The 23,834-nt window shown below is 39.5% G+C and overlaps 1 protein-coding gene across 1 annotated transcript in view; it reads right to left on the reverse strand.

The window, feature by feature from the left end:
• CPE (carboxypeptidase E) overlaps window positions 1-16,061 on the reverse strand; it is a 59,090-nt gene extending 43,029 nt beyond the window's left edge. The window contains exon 1 of the mRNA XM_065836795.2: window positions 15,732-16,061. Coding sequence (XP_065692867.2) covers window positions 15,732-16,020 — 289 coding nt within the window. The 5' untranslated portion in view covers window positions 16,021-16,061. The remainder of the gene's footprint in view (window positions 1-15,731) is intronic.
• Between the last annotated feature and the right edge of the window lie 7,773 nt (window positions 16,062-23,834).

A 23,834-nucleotide genomic window follows, 5' to 3' on the forward strand; every position in this document is an offset into this window, starting at 1 on the left:
TGATAACTTCACTGAAATCTGCCTGTCCCTCACTGAAAGCAATCAGAGGGAAGAGTTTGACCACATTCCTGTTGAGGCTGCTTATGAAAATCTCAATAACCAAATCAGCATTTTTCTGCAAAAATATTAATTGTGAAATTATCACAATATTTTATTAGCACACTTCCACTCCTATACACTAGGTAAGATCCTGTACACTTACTGCCTCTTGAACTCCCACGCTTTTATTCTCAGAGGTTTCTATTCAGACAACAACTGCAACAACAGTTTATGACTGCAGCAATCATTTCATCATCAGCTGAACCACTGATGTTACTATTTGTCTATTCCTTGTATGTATCCAAATGTAAACATAACTGCTACCTCCGTTCAAAGCTCTGAAATGGACATTTAATGACAGGGCTATAAACAGCATAGGAGGATCCTTGCCTGTGGTTTCTCCCTGGCACTTTTAACGTACATTTCCTTTTACAGCCACAGCTGCTTCCATTTTCCTGAGATTCTGCCGGAGATCCTCCTACAGAAAGGACAAGTTCTGCTATAAACCACAATGCTAAAAGCAGACTGATGACTAATGTGCCATGTTCTTGTTGCAAACTACAGCTATAGCTTCCTTCTGGATAGTATAACCTTGATACAAACTATAATGCAGCCTTAAGGCTGGAGAAAACTGAAAGTCTACAGAAAAAACACATTTTTCTTTAGTATCTTACGTCTCCTCTCTTTTATTTCACCTTTGCTCTATTTTGAGAGGCTGTTTTTAAAAGACAACTGCACTGATTAAAAACAAAACAAAAACAACAAAAACAAACAAAACAACAACAACATAATGTGGGGGGCAGGGGGACATGAAAAACATTTTACATTAGTCCCTGTATCAAAAAAACCCACATATGCTGTTCACACCTTTCCAGGATGCAATGAGTTTAAATTAGAACTAGGAACTCATAAAGGTTTCAACCTACATTTTTTATACTAGCAATAGGGTAATGTCTACCTGACTCAATGTCCATGCAATTAATTTTAATAGAAACAGTCTGGGAAGTGCTCCCAGGTGACAGACACGACACCAGCAATAAGAGAATCCTAAATTGTTCAGCTCTGGATGCTCACCTGTCCTTGGCAAAATACAGCTCTTCCTAAGTCAGGTTAGTAGAATGATGCTCAAGGTCCTGCCTCATACCAAGAAAAAAACATGAGATCCGTGATATATATTTAACTGAATCTAAAGTAAACATTGCTACAAAGCAAGTAAGGAACTTGCAGAGACAACAAGCTTTGTTGTAGCAGGTAGTTACAGAGCAGATGGATCAGAGCAGAAGAAAACACCACCAGTCACTAGAGAGGATGCTAAAGTGCCCTTAAGCAGGACCTGCAACAGGAGACTCCACCACCTCCAGCCATGTCAAATTCATATTTTTGGTTTAGATTATCCTAAACTTTTCAGTTCCTAGGAAGGAGAAAATGAAAAATGGATTGGGTTATACTAATATCTGCAGTTTCTGTGGTATTTGGGCAACGAAGGCACCAAAGGATGCCTGCAAGCTGTGCAAGGACTATTGCTGCAGGATGCCAGAGAGTGAACTGAGGTACAAGCAGAACAAACATCTTTCTCAAAGTTGCAGAGGAAGCCAGAGGTACAGACAGGCACTAAATCTTTGTCAAGTCTTTGAGTAATACCTAAGGACACGAGTGGCCTTACATAGTGATTTCACTGGGATTAATGGAATAGCACTGGAATGCTATCCAAAGCAGTAATTTACCTGGGACAAAGCTTAGGAAGCGTATATCTAATAGTAGCTCTGTTCATATTTAAGCAGAGCATATCTGGAGCTGTTTATTGATTCTTTGTACAGGAGACATTCCACCTTCTGATGAGTCAGCTGTTTCTAACTACAGGTTTCTGAAATTGCCCCCATAATAGGGAATTATATTAATTAAAGTAACCCACTGAATATAGAAAATGTATTGTTAAAATAGATCTATTAGATCTACAGACCTATTGTAATGGTACTGTGAGAAGAACTTGTCATTAGCCACTTACGGCTGGTTATTTTAAATGCACATTTCCATATCATTAATTTTCAGGGCTACCAGTAAAATAGATAACAAAATATGTGATAAACTGATCTATGTTAATTCCACTTCACATTAACAACGAATTCTAAGAATCAGGTTGGACGCTCCAGATGACAAAGCCCGGTTGCAACTATTTCAATTTCAGACAGTCCAAGTCATCAGACTTTGCAACTCAGTATAATGTTAAGTAGCTCAAACACCATTCCAGATGGTATCGTTTCTCAGTCTTTCCTCACACTGAAAGAACCTGGGCTCATTTAAGTGCTATGGAAATGCAGCAAGGATGGAAGCATCATTCCATCCTAGAAATTGATGGAATGAAGAAAAAAAAAAAGTTCATTCCCAGACTGTAAATATTGATACATCAAATTTCAGTATCTGAAGAACAGAAACAAACCAGACACTGTGAAAGTATGAAGCAGCATTTGGCCAAAATAGATGGCTCCAGAAATTAAGCTTTTAAGTATAAATATTTTCCAAGAAACTATAACTTCTGATTATAAAACTGGAAAGCAACAATTACAGCTATGCCTGCATTGCTAAGGGCACCCAGGAGACCTCTTGCGCCAAGTGGTGTTGGTGGCTTACACTCTCACTCCTCAGGGTTGGTCCCTTCTGAACACCCCCACAGTGGGACAAGGCTACAATGGGCCCTACCAGGTGTCTTTAAGAAGTAATTATTTGTGGGTTTATCTAGTTTGAAGTGTCTGCAATCACATGAGGGCTGTGCCACAGCCTCTCATGCTGATTTTAACAGCACAACACCGTGAAAGCGTGTGGCACACTCTGGGTGGGTTGCAAAAATAAGTAGATGTACGTGATGCTCTAAAACATGATGGGGTAGCACCGGAAGACTGCTCAGGGATCACAGCAGCAAGCAGTCCTGCGGCAGTCCTGTCCACATCACCATAAGGCAGGTCTTAGTAAAATAGATAACAAAATATATGATAAACTGATCTATGTTAATTCCACTTCACATTAACAACGAATTCTAAGAATCAGGTTGGACGCTCCAGATGACAAGTTTCAAGAAAAAGCCAGGGAGCAAATCAACTTGCAAACAAGTAACCGGTGCTTGAGAATAGGCTGGGGAGATAAGTTATTATATTTGGCTTTCTTCATATGCCCTGTATTCATTCTGACAGAATTAAAACAGAACTAAGCTGTAAAAACATTAAGCATCAAATATAATCATGCTAAAGCTATTTGAAAGAGCTAGAACATACACAGCTATGTATTTCTTGGGTCTTGCATTTGAAGTGAAATTATACAAAGAATTTATTTTGGCATCAAAGTCAGAGCTCCAAAATAAAAGCTTAAAACCTAAAGATTTGTGAAATAGATCCCAAGTCCTCATTTCATTTTACTATTGTACTACACAGTACACTACCGATATCCATTGAATATCACATCAGTATCTGTGGACAAGTGTTACACGGCTGTAGAACACCATTGTGAATTCTTTTGATCAGTAACTTCAGAACACTGGTAACTTGAGAATGTAAAAATGTTTCCATCCCTATGCTTTCACAGTGTTTATCATCAAATAGTTTTAAGTCAGTCCAGGAGAACAAAGCCTCCAGCTAGTTTTCCCTCCAGCCACTTTTCCTGTAACACTCAACCACAGACAGCCCTCTACACTGGAACTCATAACCTCAGACAGGAACATTTTCTGGCTATTATTTGGTCACTCTTTAACCATCCATCACTGTCTGGGGAAAAACTCTTGAGAATTATTAAGTATCAAGATAATAATTATCAAAGAGAAAAATAGTGAAAATTTAGAAGCCTCTGAAGAATGTCAGCGCTGTCACATAAGCTCCTTTGGAAGAGAACTCCCACTCCAGAGTGGTATTAAGAAAAGCAGATGAAGACTCACAGCCATAAATAGATCACAGATAAGGTTTATCTATCTTGGTCTTTACAAACTGCCTTTCTTATCAAATAATTTGCTACAAAATATTTTTCAGTGGTATACAGTCAAATTAAAAGAAAATATTTCTTCTTCAAAGAGTGGACTCCGAAGTAACCTAAAGAGACTCTGTTTGGTTAGACCTTATTTTGTTTATTTAACACTATGACATACTTTTCCTTAATACACAATACAATGAGAAATATGATCTTGTGCTTGTTCTAGGTGGTGGAGCTCCCAAGAAGCTTCACAGTGTACAGTGAAAAGGTTTATTTTTTAGAAGAGAAACATGGCTGCCTCCACAAACACACCTGAAGAAATACGCAAAAGTGCATGTTTGTGCAGTGAATATTTCAAATGTGCACTGAATATAAAACAAGCTTCTGAAATTCCCCATGCCGCTCCCCAAAGCCCTGCTTCATCTCTGTACAGGCTGTGACTTCTCAGAATATTTTCAGTGCATGAGGCAGCTTTTTAAAGACCTCTTGACTCTTGTAACTCATCTTAGAGACATAAATCAAACCACGTTGGCCAACTGTTTCCCTAACAGAACTGTACCTTTAAATACCACTAATGCCAGATGGTCTCAGCATATAAAGCAGCATGAGACAACATATTAATGCTACTCAAACAAGCAACTTGCGCTTGCAGCAGACCAATGAAATCAGTCTTGGGCTGCTAATCCTCTTTGTCTCCATGGCAACATCTATTTCAGTCAATTCTTCAGTTTTCAAGTCAGATGAGCATGTTGTCAGGTTCTTTTTCACTTTGTATTGGCTACTGTTATACTACAGAATATATTTTTATCAGCCACTCCATGGAGTATCAAAGAACTCATGCTCCTCTGTTTCTATTTATTTACAGACTTTGCCACTCAAGATTTATGTTATAAGATTTCCACTGAAGATTTGTACTATTTATTTCCACTATGGATTTGTTCCCCTAACTGTAACACGTGGAAACCTTACAAATATAGATGTCTCTGTTGCCACTCTTCTTACCAGCACTGGAAGAAAAGGGAGAATTAGTACTTTCTTCACACTCCTCTGCTAACAAGGCAGACTTTTAAACATCATCAACAACAACAAAAATAAATTGTATATTTGCAGCAGGTAAACAGGGAGAGAAATTCTTGACTCCTCCTCACCTTATGTCCATTAGCATAGCTGAGTCAGCACAAATATTGGTGCTACTTGCTACTAGGAAAAATCTGTCAGGAAGCAGGTAGGAACTGCATCTTAAAGGTAGATCAAATGCTGAACCACATGCAATCTATTAAGTACCTATTTATATATTTTGTACATGGCATAGCCACACACTAACCTGCAGCATGGGAAGATGAGAACCTAGGCACATAGATGAGAACCTGAGGCACAGTGAGAGGATGTTATTTTCCAGAAAGTTAAGAAATACACAGTAGAGCCAGGAAAGAAGCCAGACATCCTTTATCACATAACCACTTTTTTTCTCTGTGAAACAACTTCCTACAATGACAATGTATAAACATGTGATAGTCCAGCTCTCAACCCCATAGCTTTTTCTTCTCTCCATCTCACTATGTATTGATGTCACCAAAAAGAAAGAAGAAATTTCATCCAGAAAGGCATAAACTTTGATCACTCATTCCTTAACTGCAGGCTATTAGAGAACTGACGTCAGATTTAGCCCTGTTTTCTAAGGGCACACACACAAGTTGGCTTGAGCATCAGAATTTATAAGCCTCTTGCTTATAACCAAGATTCACATCTCCCACTGACTTCGGTTTGATCTGTAGATGCTCAGCAGCTGAGCAGAAGAAATGAAACCCCTGTCTAGTCTATATCTGTCGAAAATCTGACATGGAGAGTCAGCTTACCGTAACCATAAAGCTCCCTTCGAAGTAATGACCTTGTACATGTGTAAAAAGTGTGTATTTATATTGTAGACTCACCCCAGGCTTGCTTACAGTTCTAAAACTGTGCTCTTGTGCAGTAAGCCAAAATGCAGAGCCAGCCAAAACTATAAAACCTTCAGTTTAGCATAGGAAAAAAAGGCTAATTTTGAATGATTCATGTGCAAGGAGTACACTGTTCGTAACAGTGAAGAACAGCAATATGTAACTGAAAGACAGTCACATCGTGGGCTCCTTTTTCCTTTTGATGGACACAAAAGGACATTCAAATGACATGTTTCATAGCCAGAAACCTCACACTTTCTCAACACCAAAAAAACCTACTGGGTCATTAGGCTGATATAACAGCAAGGATGCCTTTGCCAAGAAAACAGCTCATTATACCTTGGCCAGTTGGATGTCCCACCTGATCAAACAATTCTTTCCATTTAGCATTAAGGCAGATCCACACCTAAGGATAAGTATTCCCAATGGTAGTATTCCCAATCCCACTGCAGGCAGGCTCTGCAGACAAAGCAGGATGTACCTTTGGTTATAAATCAGGCAACTCACGCTCCATGGTCATTAACAGCTCCATACAAAGAATGACTATCCCAGCTTGCTCCACAGGACTTATGAGTAAACAAGGATGTCAGGTTTTGCTCATAATTCAATATGAACAACTACCAGGAAGCAGCTACTAGCTTATACAGTTGTAAATGTCTCACTTCAGAAAAATAATTAATTAAAAACAAATGTTTACTGCCTTCGAACAAACTGCCAACCACAGGTTTATGATTCAAGTTTCTCTCTTACCTGGCCATTGTAGCTACACAGACACGTTTTTAACATATGCCTTCATAGCGAACCAAACCCCTCTAACAATCAATCTGTTATTTGCTGCTGTCATGGGAAGATGTGTCTGGTGCTGATTCAGCTAGGACAAAATGAGCACACTACAAGAAACCTCCACTCCAAAGGGCAAAGACTGCACTTTTAGCCTAGAGTCCTTATCCCCAAGAGTGCACCTGAAAGGACTAAGCAAGGTGACAACTTCAGTGACACAGGCCAGCTATCATGTCACAGTACATACCATCGTTTCAAAGAATCACAGAATGGCTGGGGTTGGAAGGGACCTCTAGAGATCCAGTCATCTAGTTTCTTCATAATATGGCAGAACTCCGATTCCAAAATCCCAAATCCCAGCAAGTCAAGCAGCCTTCTCCAGCACTGCTGTTCTGCAGAGCTCCTAATCTACTCTCTGTGCAGCACCAGTTTTCAACCTTAAACCTGAGCTAACACACGCAGATCTGTGGCTGCCAAAAGAGCTCAGATTCACATCACATTACAAATCAAATCTCCCTACCCTGCTACCATTTTACTGATAAGGATTTTTATTTTTTCAGCCTTTTAACTGCAAAGAGTCTTGGTGTCTTCATTTAGCCTCAGCATACAAGAAAGTAAGCTTCCAATATAACATTCTGTTCCCACTGAATTAACTGAACCCTGGCTTTTGATTTGAGACTTACTTCAAAACGCGGTAGATGAACTATACACCCTTCACTCCACTGCTCCTGATCCTACCTATTACCTTAATTAACTGACCCAGAAGCTTTGAAGTACACACTGCAGTTTTTACTTCTCCTTGATTCCACAACATTTCTAAAGAGAATTCAGCTACAAATCTTCTTTCCATTTTAATTGCCAATCCAATCAGAGGAAAAATAAAAAAATTTAAAAAATTTTAAAAAGTCTGTGGGTAATACAGGAGCAAGACTTTTGTTTAAAAACAAAATGTAGGCTAAAAAAAAGACGACATATGACTTTTTTTAAGGAGGAACAGGAATTAAATAGGTTCGAAGACTTAATGTAAATTAATCTGCTGAGATCAGATAGGGTTCATAAACAGTATGTTTCACAAAGCAAGCATATAAAGCACAACAAGGTACTTTACATGATGACACATGAAGGTTGGGATTCTTCAGGTCTTATCCATAAGCTCTTGCACATGTTCCTAAGTTAAAAGCCTGCCCAATGTCAGCTCCTCTTATAGTCAGTAGAGAAAAGAGATATTTTCAGAGGACAGTGCAGCCCAATCGAGTGGTCTGCCTACTAATGAGCAAAGAGAAATTTTAGCATGTAGGCTTCTAAATCAAGTACCATATTTGAAGCCAAAAAATTAGCTGGAATAAACACAGAATTAATTCTGAATTAGTTTTGATACTAAGTTATTGGCTGAGCCTAGTAGTAAGTCCATTGTTACAACCAAAAATTTGTGTTTATTATGAAATAGGAAGACCTGTCTTGCAACTTTCACTCTCTATGTAATTTAAAGGCTTGAGATATTGATCACTAAACAGTTTCTTCTGAATGAAGTAAATTGAGAATTAATACAATAGCAAGGTCATTTTCTGATAAATCACATTATTACAATTTACTGCCTTAACAAATTGTCTCAGGAAATCGCTGTGCTTTATATACTTCTCAATTCTCTGGAGTTCTTGTTAATGTCACCATAATAAAACGTCCCTTTAATCCTAATCAACAACAAAGCAGGCTCACCTCCTGTTTTCACTGGAAACTGTTAAGGCATTCTACAGATGTGGGAGGTGATGACAACTCTTTTCTTCAAAGGAAATCAAAGTAATCAACTCTTTCAAAAGCAGTGAGATTGTCAAAACCAGCCTAGATCGAATCAACAAATTCTGAATGCTCTACATACTCAGACTAATTGTAAGCCTGAAAAAATAACTGCCTTCCGTAAAGCTATGTTTATTCTTAACAATTATGACCCTTTTTACTACAACTTGGTTGTCCTTTGTGTTATTCCAGCAAATAAAAGAGAAAGTTTTGAGATGCAGCAGCTGGGATCCAATAGGGCTTTCTATAGGGTTTTCGCAAGTAGCACACAGCCGCTCCATGCTTTTTTAAGTGATCTTACAAAAAGAAATTTAAATACCTCAGCCATTGAAACAATTTGGAGTAAGGCTGTTGTATCTCTTGGAAGCACTGCAGACACTGCCTAGCACAGCTGCCTAACAACACTTACTGTGAATTTCCATTGACTTCACGGGGAACGTGAATGGCATTAACAACTAGCTGCAAATGTGATCTGTAAATGTACATACATCTCCTTGACTTTCATCAGTTTTGTGAGCACATTTTTGTCTTGGTATTCTACATCTCTGTTTTTAGCTGAAAACTAAAACTGAAATAGGAAGGTAGGATGAATTCAGGTAGATTATTTATTTAGGAAAGAAAGTATTAAGGAAGAAAAATCTGTTTTCAAAAAACTGAGTGTTACCAAGTACATGATGAAAAAATATAGTTATCCAAGGCTCTTAAAAATAAAACAGATGTTTTGAGAAACTTGCTCAGCATGTACAGCCAGCCAGACATCTTATTGCCAGCAAATCCTACAGCACTCTTGAGACCCACGCAACCTACAGAATCTGCAAAGGACACTGGACGTCCCACTCTGAATTCAGGCAGCATTAAAATTGTGCTGCCAGAGACTACTCCAGGCCAAATCCTGGCTGGGAGACTCCGGGGGACTACCCTAAGTGCACTACAGCCCATCAGGGATCTCACTGGAAAGTTAATTACAGCCTCTCTGTCTTCTGCAGAACGAGTAAGGTACAACCAGCCCCAGATTTGCACTCCCACAGGCAAGTCAGTAGCAGATCCCCTGTAGTGTTTGATGGGAAAGCCAGAACATCCTCACAAGCTCTGAAAGAAAAATCTGTTCCCTGATGCACAAAGCAAAGAAAAATCCAAATGCACAAAGCTACGTGAATAACAGGCTCAACCACGTTTTATTCTGCATTTTATTTTATACGTCCTTGCAGAGACACCAGCAGCTGCCCTGCTCAGGCTCTCAATTTGGCGCTGCCCAAAGAGCAGCTCACCTTTAAAGAGGATTGCAAACATAAGCTGTGAGAGAAGGAGAGAAGATAAACCACAGCTGACAGAAAAATGTGACAGCATATTGTGTTCAGCACAGCACCTCCTGTATTCCTGATAGGAAGTGTTTTGCTTATATTCACCCATTTACAGCCCCCACCTTTATGCAATGTAGCTGGATGGAGATGAACTCTGTGCACTAGCATTTACCAGTGAGCAGTCTGTATCCTTCAACACCTTCCTTCAGAAGGGGAACACTAAACAAGTGGCCATTGATAAAAAAGTGATGCTTGCTTAAACCTAAAGCATACAAAGATTAGGCTTACTCTCTAATATCTAGATTTAATAACAAGCTCTTGCCATATACAATTTGTTGATGCTCTGCAAACTGGGAAACATTAACAGGACCCATCAAAGAGCTCACAAGATTTTTACTTGCAAATTCCAAGCATAAGGAAAAGAAGCTTTACAAAATCAAGTGAAATTAATTGTAAGTGATAAAATTAGAATAGTTGCATCTGATGACATCACTGTAACCAAGAGACGAGCCGCATGCTTTCTTACATTACTGTTAGAGTGCCCTGCCACCCACCTGAGCACTGCGTTCACCCATCAGGTCCATAAGTGGTGAAGACTGGTCACCCCACTCCAGGACTACCATGCCAAGGGGTACAGCAGATTCCTGCCCACACTGGGCTGAAATCACAGTAGCCTGCTATATGTTTGTTTCTTCTTGTTGCTGCTGTTTTGGTTTGGTTTTGTGGTTTTTTGTTTTGTTTTTTTTTTCTCAAAGAGCAGCACTTGCTCACAGTTCTCCGGAAAGGCTGCAGAGTCATTTAAATTACAATAATTTTTAAAGTATTAAAAAATTGTTTTGTGCAAAAGTGAAATACAAACATTACAAGCAAAAACTTTTTTCCCTGAGAATTTGTTGGCTTTACTTATCACAGTTTCTTATCACAGAAAGTATCAGCTCACATGGTTGGTGCCCACAGCTGAATGAAGGAGTACTTCAATGACAGAAAAAACCCTAGGTATGGTTTCCGTATTAGCAGCAGATCTTGGACTTCCCCATTCATTAATATACAGTAAAGGCACGATTTTCACTTCTCTCTTAGTCAGCCTTTAATTGTGTTTATTAAGGAGGAAATGGTTCCAGCACTGCAGGGCTGGAGTGGGAGACACTGAGAGCCTGAGGATGGGTGGCTTTTGTTGGAGCCAGTAGAAAAGCTGCAATTTGGGAGGTCAAGCAGCTTATTTAGGCTCAGTGCCAGCACTGACCCACCTAACCCCCTTCCTCACCATGACAAGTAGGGTCTTTGATGAAGTGATGGGTCCAAGGATTAATGTAGCTGAGTCGCACCTCATAAAACCGACTGAAGTCACATCCGTGGGGTCCTACAGATGCTCCGAGTCACAACTGTGCTGCTCGCCTCAGCCGCCATGTGCTCCTGCCTCACCCAAGACCTGCTTCCCTGGTTCACAGTGTTTCATTGTTGTTCAAAACTGACAAGTCCAAAGCATGCAATTTTCTAGAAAATCAGATGTCTCAGTCAACTACAAATAAATGTTTTCCTCCTATTTGAAGTATTATAAAAGATGCTTGTCATTAACATTGAAAACAACTTTGAAAAACTACAAAAAATTTTGTTTCCAAAATTCCATTATTCTGATATATTCAGGATTTCTGTTTCCTTTCCTCTACCATGAACAATTTGATGAAAACATCACGAATCTACAGATCATTTTGTTGTCATAAAATCGGTATTTTCATTCATCCTCTCTCCCCTCCATTTGATGCAAAAGTAATTTTCAGAGTCTGCATCTGTAACACACATAACCAGTCAATCGATAAGCCTTAACTCGATGATTTCTTCACAAAACTAATCACTGAAAAATAACCACTATAAAAATTTCAGTATTTAAAAAAAAAAAAAAAAAGATAGTTGAGACAAAATTTTATGTAAACAGAAAAATAATACCTAAGAGTCTTGAAAGTGTCAGAATGTTTAATTTTCACATTCAAATTGAAATGGTAATGGAGGGGACTGATCTCACACCACCAAAATCAATGGTACAAATGAGTCAGAAGTGGCAGCACGCCTAAACAAGTGGCTGAATGTTAATGGCAGAGGAACTGCTTTTGGCATTAATCTATTCCAAACATATTTCATTGCTATTAAAGAATTCAAATTTATGCTCAAAATAATTTTAGTTATGGTAATAAAAAAGCCTCAAGAGATCAGCATCCATTGGGTGTTTGTTCAAGAGAAAATCAGATATCCAAAGCAAGAGCCTATCTCTACTCTCAGGAGAGGAATTCAGAAGCCAGTATTCTCTTGCACCTGAATTAAGGCAAAAGATTGATTAGCTTGTCCCAAAAATAAACCGTGCTTTACTAACAACTATCCTTTCTTTTCCCGTGGTGTACCATCAACTTCCCACAATCTCCTTCTCCTTGTTTATCACCTTGCTGTCCCCCATCTCTGTCAACTTCGCTAATTTTTGGCAAGTATTGGAACAAAATTGTGTTTTCTCATGTAATCAAAGCTACTCCAAAATGTTTTGATCACTTCCAGTCCAGGTTCGCATAACACCTTCTACACGTAACTGCTGATAATGTCTCACTCAAGTCTTCTTCTGCCTTAACTGCCTAGCACCCAACAACTCAAAGTGAGGTTATCTGCACGGAACAGGGGCCTTTATACAAAACTGTTTGTTAAAGTTCAAATATCTTCATTTCTGGGTTTTGCTTCTCCTTATTCAAGAGCTTCATTTCCATCAACAGTTGCAAGCTCTAATATCCCATACAGGTGCAGCACCAGCCTAAAGAAATTGCTGTCACAAAAAAAAAAAAAAAAAGGCAAAATATTAGGCCAAACACTGTTTGGCATAAACCAGAAGGGAAGCACAGGTACTGTGGTGTTCAAGTCTGTGGAGAAGGCAGCACATTCTCCAAACACTTAAGGCAGGATCAGAAACTTTAGGCAGTCCCATGATTTTGGCATTTAGTACATCTCTGGGAAGAACTCAGCAAAGGCTGTGCTCATCTTCCAAGTGACTAATCCAGGTTCCCAAGATTTGCCAAGAGCCTTTGCATGCTTATACAAGAAAACAGACTGGCTCATATGCAGTCATGCTTGTTTCCAATTCAGGTCCTTAAGAAAAAATCCTCATACTCCATATTTACCTCAGCAAAAGATGAGGTCTTAACAATTTGTTCCAGTTGCTTCATTCACTAAGTATTTGTTCCAGTTGCTTTGGAAGTCTAAAGCATGTTTCTAAAAATTTCCTATTTTCTCTCATATATTTTTTTCAAATATTGCATATACATTACAAATTTATTTTCAAAAATCATTGATATTCTAAAACAAAAGTTAATTTATGTGCTTGCATACAACCAAATGCATACACACAATGCTGCACAGCCATGCAATACGCGTGATTGTGCAATGTATGCATGTATATGCAGTAGTTGATCTACTCAGTACAAAGCCTCTTTATCCAGTACAAAGTGTCTTTATGGATGCTCTGCTGACACTTTCCTGATTTATTTTGTCATCAACTTGCTCACTAAGTGAACAGAAACATTTTTTTTTGTTTTCACAGCAGCTCACTACATAATTCAGATACTGTCCCTGCATACTCACCAGGCTTCTAGAAGCGTGAGCTCTCTGCAGACCATAAACCTATTAGCCACAGCATATATTTTGTTTATACTTATTTATAATTTAAAATAAACCATGTGACACTCAGTATATCTTGTAAGAGCATGTCATGTTCAGGAATAACAACTTCTTAGCCTGTTGTGAAAAAAATAAAAAATAACTATGTGTATGTGTGTGTGTCTGTGAATCTCTCTGTTATTTTTTAACAATAGATAAATTGGGTCCTGATCCTGTAAGCTTCAATCACACAAAATATCCTTATTCCTGTTGTTGCCCTGGGAATCAAGTGTGGACGTTCAGAGTAAGCCAGGATCCTCCCTCAGGTAAGAGCTGCAGAATCAGGCTCATTTTTCCTGCCAAGGCTGGTACAAGGCTTCACTTCTTTTACTGCACAGCTTAAAAAAAAACTCACATAGAAAACCAAACAGGGTTACCTTTTACTACATAGCAGAAGAAAGAGTATGTTACTAAGAAGAAAATACCTCTAGTACAACCTTAGGTGCTTAGACTTTGGAACAAAGCAGCAGGGATGTTAGCAGTGCCTTTACAATTATTTCAAAGAGCACAACCATAACTAGGCATAGGGCCTGGATCATTGCCCTTCCTAAAAAGATCCTGAGTTTCTCTCATGCGTCACTGCAAATAGCAAAAGCTGCAGTAGTTCTCCACTTTTCGATAAATGCTCAGCACCTCGCAGAATGAAACGGAGGATTTAAATAAAACAATGAATTTGCTCTGGTTCAAACCCTGGTTAATCTTCTGCGAAAAACAGCACTTTCAGCATCCACCACTAAAGATTGTCAGGACTCATCACATTCCCTGACATGTGATTTGGACATTACAACATGTGGCATTTTCCTCTATAAGGTTCCCTTTGTGAGGGACCGAGCACATTCTAGGAAATGACTGACATTCACTGTAGTTTGTACGTGGATGCAATCCGTAGGAAATTTTCTGCGGTTTGTTATTGCTCATTGATATAAAGCTGGGTTCTCTTTTGCGTGAGCAATTAAGTTTTTCAATGAGAAACCCTTTCTCATGCCCCTGACACCAAAAAGAGAAGGACCGTTTCTCTAGGAAGAGCTACAGCCCCATCTCAGATAGCACAGAGGGTTCTTATCCCTGTTTCAGCTGGCCTGACAGAAGTGCCAACAAAATGAGCTATAACAACTGTACCCTGACAGTAACACAAAGTCACAATAGCAATTGTACGTAATTCTAGAATGTAAATTACATTGTGGTGGTATATAGTTAGCTTCAGGATCACCCTTTATATCAATATGGCAAGAAACCATGAAGAAATTTTTCAAATTTCCTACATTTTCCATTTCAATGCAATGCTTTGCTACCCTACCTTCCTCTTCTGTGTTCCTTATGTCCAATATCGTATAACCTCTAGGTTTTATCAGTAGTCCTAATGCAATCAGTAAAAATCTAAGTCTCTTGAGGATGCAAAGCAAGGTTATATTCAGGTCACATAGCATAACATTGAGCACTAATTTTATAGACCAAATCCCCACAGAAGCGATGTCTCCACCTAAAAATCCTGGACTTCCAGACCTGTTCTACAACCTACCAAGGGAAATGTGAGGCTATGACTGCAGGTGGCTTATGGTCGGGCCTCAGGTACTGAGCGGCTGTCAAGATTGAGCATTTTCGGGTATAGACATAAGTGATACTATCAAATCTGAAATTGGAAACGATGAAAAATGCACACTCATAGGTGTGTGCCCAGCATCAAAAGGCACAGCATCGATCACATCCTCTTTTATAAAAAATGTCTCAAACCCCAGGTGCACATAACCACATACCCTGAGACATCTATGCAAACGCCTGTAGTGTGCCACGGTAACAGGGTTTCCAGGCAGCCTGGCCGTGTTACAAACCTCACATAGGCACATTCAGATTCGATGGTTTTTTCCACGGCAGTCTGGTTCGTGCCAGGGAACGGGGAGGCCGACGCCTTCCCTTTCAGCACATCTGCACCAGCTGCTTCCCTGCAGAGCTGATGGGAGCGTGTACATTCCCGATTGCTGCTGCATCTTCGGATGTTTCGTTGCGATTTTAGCATAGGGCGCTAAATCCAACGACAGCGAGATGAGGGACTCAGCTTTGCGCTGAGTGCAAGGCGAACGCTGACAGCCGGTGCCTCTACCAGAGAGAATATTTTAGGGACCGCACTTCCTCAGTGCCACCGGACCCCAGACCCAAGGCAGCAGCCCCGCTCCGCCCCGCCGCTACCTGCCACCAGGTGCGGGCACGGCCGGGGGCCGCCCGCCGCTGCCACCGCCCCCCTTACCGGGCTCATGCTCGCCGGGGCGGTCGGACACCTCGATGACTAGCAGCTCCCGGCCCTCGGCGCTGCGCCCGACCGTGTAGATCCTGCTGATGGCCGGGCACTGCAGCCAGACGGCCACCAGCGCCTCCCGCAGCTCGGCGTACCGGTGGTACTCGAAGGAGATGCCCTCCTCGGCGCTCAGCCGCCGCCGCCGGCTGGCCGCCAACCCCAGTCCCGGCCCGGCCGCCGGCTCCGCCGCCTGGCAGGCAGCGAGCAGCCCGCAGAGCACCAGCAGCAGCCGCAGCGCCATCCCGCTCGCCTTCCCGCGGCCGCGCAGCTGCCGCCGGTCCCGGCGGGAGGGAGGGAGGGAGGAGCGGGGGGCGGGCGGAGGGGAGGGACCGACCGCTCCGCCCGGCTCCGCGGGCCGCGGTGCGGGGAGAGACAGCGCCCCGCGGAGGGCCCCGCGGTAGCGAAGGCACCAAAGCTGTTGTCGTCAACCAGGTGCAGAAAAGCACGAGTCCGGGGTCAGGATGTCCACTGTCGTTTTTGTTTGTTTTTATTTATTTATTTTATTTGGTGAAACAGAATCATAAAATGTCCTCAGTTGGAAGGGGCACACAAGGATCATGGAGTCCAGCTCCTCTCACTGCACACGACAACCCCACAGTTCACACCATGTGTCTGAGGGCGTTGTCCAGTCTCTTCTTGAACACTGTCAGGCTTGGAGTTGTGGCTGTCTCCCTGGGGAACCTGCTCCAGCAAAATACTTTTATCCCACATGGCAGCAGCATTCATGAAGAGTTAACCCACTGGCAAAAACCTAAATGGACCAGGCAGACCGGTCCACAGCACCTTCAAATAGTACTACTGCAGAAGAACACAAATGTATTTGATCGACCTCTCAAGTAAAATTGTAAACAAAATAGCTCATTATCTTTAAGGTAGCTGTGCTGCATTACAGAAGCAAAGGATAAAGGAAGACTTTCTGAGAATACTCACTTGGAGAGAAAATTCTGTTATGTTCAATTGGAATGCTCTTGTGAGGAACCATTTGCAATATATTAATGAGTGTCTTCTAGACCACAGATACTACAGGACTTCTGAAGCCATCTGTTTTTTCAACCTGTTGTTATAGGCATAGATGTTTAGACTACATCGAAGCAGTCTGTAAAGGACCACCAATAAAAGCAAAAGGCTAAATGCTAACGAACAACTTGCATATCAGTTTAATTATTATTTTTAAAGGACAAAAAGCCTCACTGGAAAGTTTTGAGGGGTTAAAATTTTTGAAAAGTTTGAAAATCACACATCCAATTCAGCCTTCTACAAATAGAATCTTGTCCCCAATAATTTAATACTTTTACCCTGATCTTCTAATCTAAAAGGTCTGTATAACATCCCTTTCTATCACCAATTTATACTGAATCAATTTTCAGGAAGATTTGTTAATAATCCTTTGTGATCCTATAGATATTTTCCTAAATTAGGTGTTGTCTAGTTCCAACAAAGAAGATAATGGAAATAACGTCTTCTAGGAGAACCTCTTCATTAGTGCTTGGTGATTTACCAGCTCAGAAACATATCTAGCATCTGAAACTCAGACTTAAAAATGCAACTATTATATATAAACATTTATATATCTATTTGTCTATATTCACCTATACTTGTTATCTTTCAGTGTCTTGAATATTATTCCTGGATTATTTGGTGCATTTCTTCATAGCAACCAGCAAAGGTCAGCTCACCCAGATTCTCACCATCTTTCAAAGCCAACCAGGTTCAAAAGCTTCTCTGCCCAGCTTAATTCCAGGGTTATAAGAACGCAACTACGTGCAAAGGCACCTTCAGAGCACTTCTGGGAGCCTTCAGCTCTCCATTCTTACTGCCTAGAGAACTTTGGGAGACACCTATCATTACAGGGCACTTTAGCTCTGCGTTTATGACAATGCAAATTTGCTGTAAGCATTTTGCAAGACCTGGATGTAGAGAGACTGCCTTGTATGTTGTTTTCTCTTACTAAGATCACTGCTCAGATTTAGGATCACAGATTTCTGATTTCTCCCTAACAGTATGGATTATATTATGACTTCATATCATTTTAGAATTATATGTGCAACACTTTCAGAGCTCCAAAATGAACTACAAACAAAGGTAGCTGACCTAGCATTCATAAGATTCACATTCTTCATCAGTTTTGTTGGCTACATTCATCATAGGCTAAATATTTGTTGTTTTCTTCATCACTTTCTCTTGTGCCTTATACACAAAGTAAACAAACCTGCTGATGCTGTGATTTAGAATTATAGTATCATTTTCTGGGAGAACTGTCTGATCAGTCAAAAAAACGTTTGTGAAGTGTAGCAACTCTTCTTGGCTTCCCTTCAATTTATTTGTCCAAAATACAGTGTCACTAAAAGAATAAAGTAGGCTAAGAAATCATCTATTCCTTTTCTTCTCTTCAAGGAGTGAATTCCTATTCCACTACACAAAATGTCTCACAACTAGGTCTGAATGGATTTACATTAATTTCCATACTTATTAACTCTCCCCCCCCAAAAAAGATATATTAAGAGAATGAGTACTTATAAACACATGAACATGCACATTTTGTGTAAAACAGCAATTTATATAGTCTCAAATATTTTGAGTCCACACATACTAATTTAGTTTTAATAAGGGATTAAGAAACAACAATTTGATTCTCGGAGAGCTTAGGAGCATTTGCAGAACTGAGCGAGAGAAATAAATGGATGACTTCCTTTCTATTCAACCCCTCCTCTTACTTTCCATAGTTTGGAGAAAACAACTATTGTCACAGGCAAAGGCCAAATTTTCTTATAATTTGGAAAAAGGGTTTGCACTTGCCATCGTTGCAGAGGAATATACTCTAACCCCAAAGGCATTCTCAGGCTATATGCATAATCAGGCTCCTGGGTATGGCCTTGTAAGCTAATAATACTAATTAAAGCAGGGAGGAGAGCTCAAGTGCTCCATGTCCAGAAAATGTCCTGATCAGCACATTTCAAATCTCTCTCTTCTGCCTGTATATTACCCTGAATAGTAGGTTATATTTCACCACCAGACACAGCCTAAATAATTTGGTAATGGCAAAAGAAACTTCATTGACATTTCTAAAGTACTTATGTACAGACAAATACATATAGAAACATACATATAATATTCATATATCTTTACATATCACTCCATTCTTTAGACCGAAACAATTTGCTGAATGTGATTCAAATTTTCAAACACTTTTGACTTGCCTGAATCTGTCTTTTTCAGCAAATAATGATTTACCAGCAAATATCTAAATAAATCTTAAAAAGACGCAAACACAAAAAACCCTCACACTCACAGAGTTCTGCTTACAAGACTTGAGTAACTCTGCAGTTCTTCAATTTGTGTGGCAAGACAAGCCAGCTGAGGCAGCCATTTTCTTTCATAACCCAAAATGAGAACCCTAAAGCTATGACCATTGGAACAATAGAAGTCCACTAGGAACAACAGAAACCCTAAAAACATTCTATGATAGAGATCAGATATTCACATTATGAATAAAAAAGTAACATTATGTTAATAAAAATAACATAATGTTAATAATGACACCATAGAAATCCTCAGTAAACTTCTCTGGTTTATATTTGGTAAGAAGTGAGAGGTTGCACTATCCTGCATGAGGAAGATGGTGTTTTCTAACAGAGAAATAACCAAGTAGGATGCTGAACATGATGCATAAGGGAGAGGTGTCTTCAGATGAGCAAGACCAAACCACTAGTTGGTCTTTAAGACCCCCCTCTCAGGAGTGCTATCTTTGACCTGCTAATATTCTGTTTTATCACATTTTCAAGCCCTTGAACAATTCTGAAAGCCTAATTAGGGTATTAATGCAGCACAACTATTCAGAAAAAAAAAAAACAAACCTATAGACCATATGTATCCTAAAAGATGAGGTAAAAGCTGGTAAGGGTTTCAGTCAAAAAAAATAATGATAGGAATAGAATAGCTCCAATCAATTTTAAAAAGAGAAGAGTTGATGTTGGTGTTAACAAATTATCAATCAAGTAGGCAAAGATAACTTGTGAGATGTGAGAAGCTCTTACAAAACTTACCTGAATGCTGATTACATACACATACCTGGCAGGTGTGGTCCCTTGAAGATTTATCTTCAAGACAGAAGCTTCTGTTACCAACATCCAAAATACCTTGCACAAAGTGGCTCTATTTCTTGGATGCTTGCAAAACAAGCTTGAGATATGGAAAGCTGCATCTTTTCAGTACCTTGAGAACAGGCTTAACATAAAGTAGGTCAAAGAAAATATAAACAAATAATGATTTTTTTTTTTTTTAAGAATCCAAATGCAGATGAGGCAGTTACACAGGAGGATACAGAAAGGGAAAAGAAAAAAAAAAACACCTTCCAGTTACATATTGCAAGGCTCAATCTTTTACTGTCTCCACGTGTTAGATGGCTCACCCATGTTACCGAAACTCAGCCCTATGGGGTATTTAAGAACTCCCTCTGCTCTTGTTGGGGTGGTGAACATCCTATAGACGTAACAATTCTGTGTGGAGCCTCTTCATAGACTGTGGCTTAGATTTCATACAAAACATACCTGACATTCGTACTTACACATTGCATAGCTACACAACTGGCAGTGGCTTATTTCCACCCCTTGTTTCAAACCGCAGGAGCAATCACTGCTCCTGGGGCTATACAAGGTCCTGCATATTGAACTGCAAATTCTGTTTCTGAGAGCCAGCGAACACTCTCCTAGGGAAACGACCATGCAGTATCATTGCGAGAGTGTGCAAATTTGGCTTACAGGATTGCTTTTTTTAAAAATGGCAGGTCATTATCTAACAGGAGTGTTCTTCTCATCTTCCACAGGGATTGATATTTGAAGTCGCGGGGCTAATTTATTCAGTGATGACATAAATGTGAATCAAAACTGATTACAATTTGTGGATGACAAAGAATGGTGAATAATAAGGATATAGCAGCTCTGGAATGTGATCTAGATTACTTGGTAAATCAAGCACATTCAAATATTTCAGAGCAGCAAATTGCAAATTATACTTAAGAGCAAGAAATATAAAACAGTCTGCCAAACTGTATTGCTAGAAGCATCGAAAGATCACAATAGTTGGGTAACTTGACTATATTTTCCAGTGCAATGCTGCAGAACAGCTATTTTTATCTTAGCATGTTTAGACAGAAGGACAATGGTGAAGAGGAAGGATGTGATTGTACTACCAAGGTGGTATTAGAGAGAATGATCTGGACATGCACTTCTGACACAGCTGAAACAAGACATGGAAAATCCAGAGACAAGACACAGAAGTGATTAGAAAAATAAAGGAAACGCCTTACCGCAGAAGGACATGATATAATCCAGTTAGCCGGTGAAAAATACAATTGAAAAGCAATTTGACTGCAGTGTTCATTACCTTCACAAACAGAAAATTATAGCAAGAACCAATAGTAAAAAGCTGTCTCCTCCCTGGACCTGCCAGTTACATGTTCCAATGGCTGAGATTTACCAAAGGCTGCAGCTGAGAGAGGCAGCAGTGGTGGGATGGAGATTTGAAGGCCATGAACCAGACACTGTAGTTAGCAACAACTTATCTGTAGCCATAATGTAGGTTTCAATAATATAATTTTTCAATAAAAATAAACGTGGAAAATCTAGAAACATAGCACACATTTCTTTAAAATTATCTTAAAACACTCAGCGGTCATTTACTATTAACTCAGTGAGGAAAATACATAACAATCTACAAATATAGCATCAATCATTATTTTCTGGCAAGCTGTGCTGTAGTGCAATATAAACCTCCTCATTTAGTATTTCATATTAGCAGCCAAAAGCAGTTGATTATTTTGCAATCCTAATCTCAACAATTTATTATAATTTTCAAGTTTCCACAGGTTTTTTTTTGACACAAAACCCAAGAAACTAATTCATTGCTTTCACAGGACTTCACGATTTGTCTTCTCCAAAAGAACAGTACAAGCTGTTATTGCCCACAGATGAGCCTTACTTAAACTAAACTGGACTTTCAGGAAAAGATTGACTTGTGGAAAATGTCGCTCTCCCACTTATTCTCCTATCTACCACTTTTAATTTTGTCACCTTGCTAAAGAGGATAAAGGATGACAGATTGTGTAAGGTTGTGTTGTGCCTTGTGAACAGCCAAAAACTGTCACCCATATGTTATTTTTGTTTTTTCAATTGGACAAAACCATCTTACTTTTCAATACTATGCATATTCTATAGTCTCTCTTTCTAAATAGGTAAAATAAATAAATAAATAAAATCAAGGACGTCTTACTTAATAAAGGCCTAAAATCTCAAAAATGTAATTGCCTAATATAGTTCTTGATATGCACAAAAGATACATAGTAATGAGGTAGGGCACTTAGTAGACAGCATCATTTTCAGTAATAAATACAAGGTTCTGCATTTGAAAAGGTGGTGGGGTGGTGATAAAATGCAGGTCTACCTGAGTCCTGCAACAAAAACCTGTGGTTCCTGTGTTGAGAGAGGTCCAGTGGGCACATTTTTCCAGAAAAACAAAATTAATAAAGCACAACTTGCATAATTCTCTAGGGATTTGTTAAAGAAAGGATCAAAAGCAATGATGTGATCACATTGTACACTAAGTATATACATAAAATAACACAAAAAACTGAAATAGCATCAGGTGTCAGAAAAATATGGATTCAAGTCATGAAGAAAACAAACAAAAAACTAACAAACCATAACACAAACAACAACATGCATGCTACCTAAAAAGAGGGCATAAGTAATGTGTTAAACGTACATTCCTTATTTTCAAAACCTCTTGAAGAATGGAATATACATTGGAACTTCTAAAGTCACCCTAACAAACCTGTAGTGTTCCAACTGAGCTCTCCAGTAGCTGGAGACACCAAGCTTTTACAAATGCCTTTACTGGAGTATTTAAGCAAATGGCTCACAGTTGTACAGAATTTTTGCAACGGTCCATGCCCAGGCACAAGCCAGTGGCATGAGAACCAGTGAATGGAATCGTATACACAGGGAAAATCCAGAGCACTGAAAGCTCCTTGTGTTTATAGCCCAGGGGTTCTGTAAAATAAAGCTAAGTATAGTTGCAGCTGGAGGAAGAAAGTGGGAGTTGACAACACAAGGTGGATAATGGCCATCTTTGAAATCTAATTAAAGAGGTCACTCCACCATGGAGAGTTCAGGCTGGCAGTGCATATGAATTCAGGAAGTCTTGAGCACCAGCCTCTGATAAAAAATGAACAATATGGGGATTTCACAGCTGCCATTCACCCATCACATCACAGTCAAATATTTTACTTACTTTTAGAGAGTAGGGGAGGAACACCAAATTTCAATGGGGACACAGATACAGAAGTAAAAGCTTCTACAAAACACTTGCAGAAGAGGCATCTGAACCACTCCCACATCTCAAATAATATTTGAATCACTCTGAATGTCATTAACGCCTTGGATTTTTGTTAGAGGCCTGATCTCATCTGAACTTTTTTAGGAATACCTGTTGTAAGGATTACACCATGTAATGTTGAATATGAAGCAGTATGAAAATTTAGGTGGTCTTGAGTAAGGAAAACACTGTAAGCCTCTCCAGAGGACCTACAGGGTAGATGAAGTCTGAAGAGCAGCTGACATTAAAATACAAAGTGAAAGGTCTTCATAAGGGTATAAGCCCTTCTTAAATACTTCCACTGTTATTTCCTGTGCAACAGACAAATATTTAGATTCAAAAATATTAGACGACTGCTTCTATTACTAGTACAAATCAGGTTGTAGATTTTGAGATTCTAGTTTGTGAAAGCTGTAGTTTGAGAATGTACTCGGCCCAAAAGTTGTTGCTATACAATGTAGCTACATATCCAAGTCCTTCAAAACACAAACCAGCAGAATTTACAAATGTTCTCCATTTCTTACTGCTGTCTTTGCAAGTAGTTTAATAGATAAAACTGTTGGAGACCATACTGACAGAAATAATGCTTCTTCATTAAAGAGATGAACAGAGTAAGATGCTTTATCCTACATGTTCTTTATCACAGCCTTGTATTAAAAAAATATGAAAGGTATAATAGACGCA

Source organism: Patagioenas fasciata, chromosome 4 (assembly GCF_037038585.1).
Source record: "Patagioenas fasciata isolate bPatFas1 chromosome 4, bPatFas1.hap1, whole genome shotgun sequence".
In the NCBI taxonomy this organism is placed as follows: Eukaryota; Metazoa; Chordata; class Aves; order Columbiformes; family Columbidae; genus Patagioenas; species Patagioenas fasciata.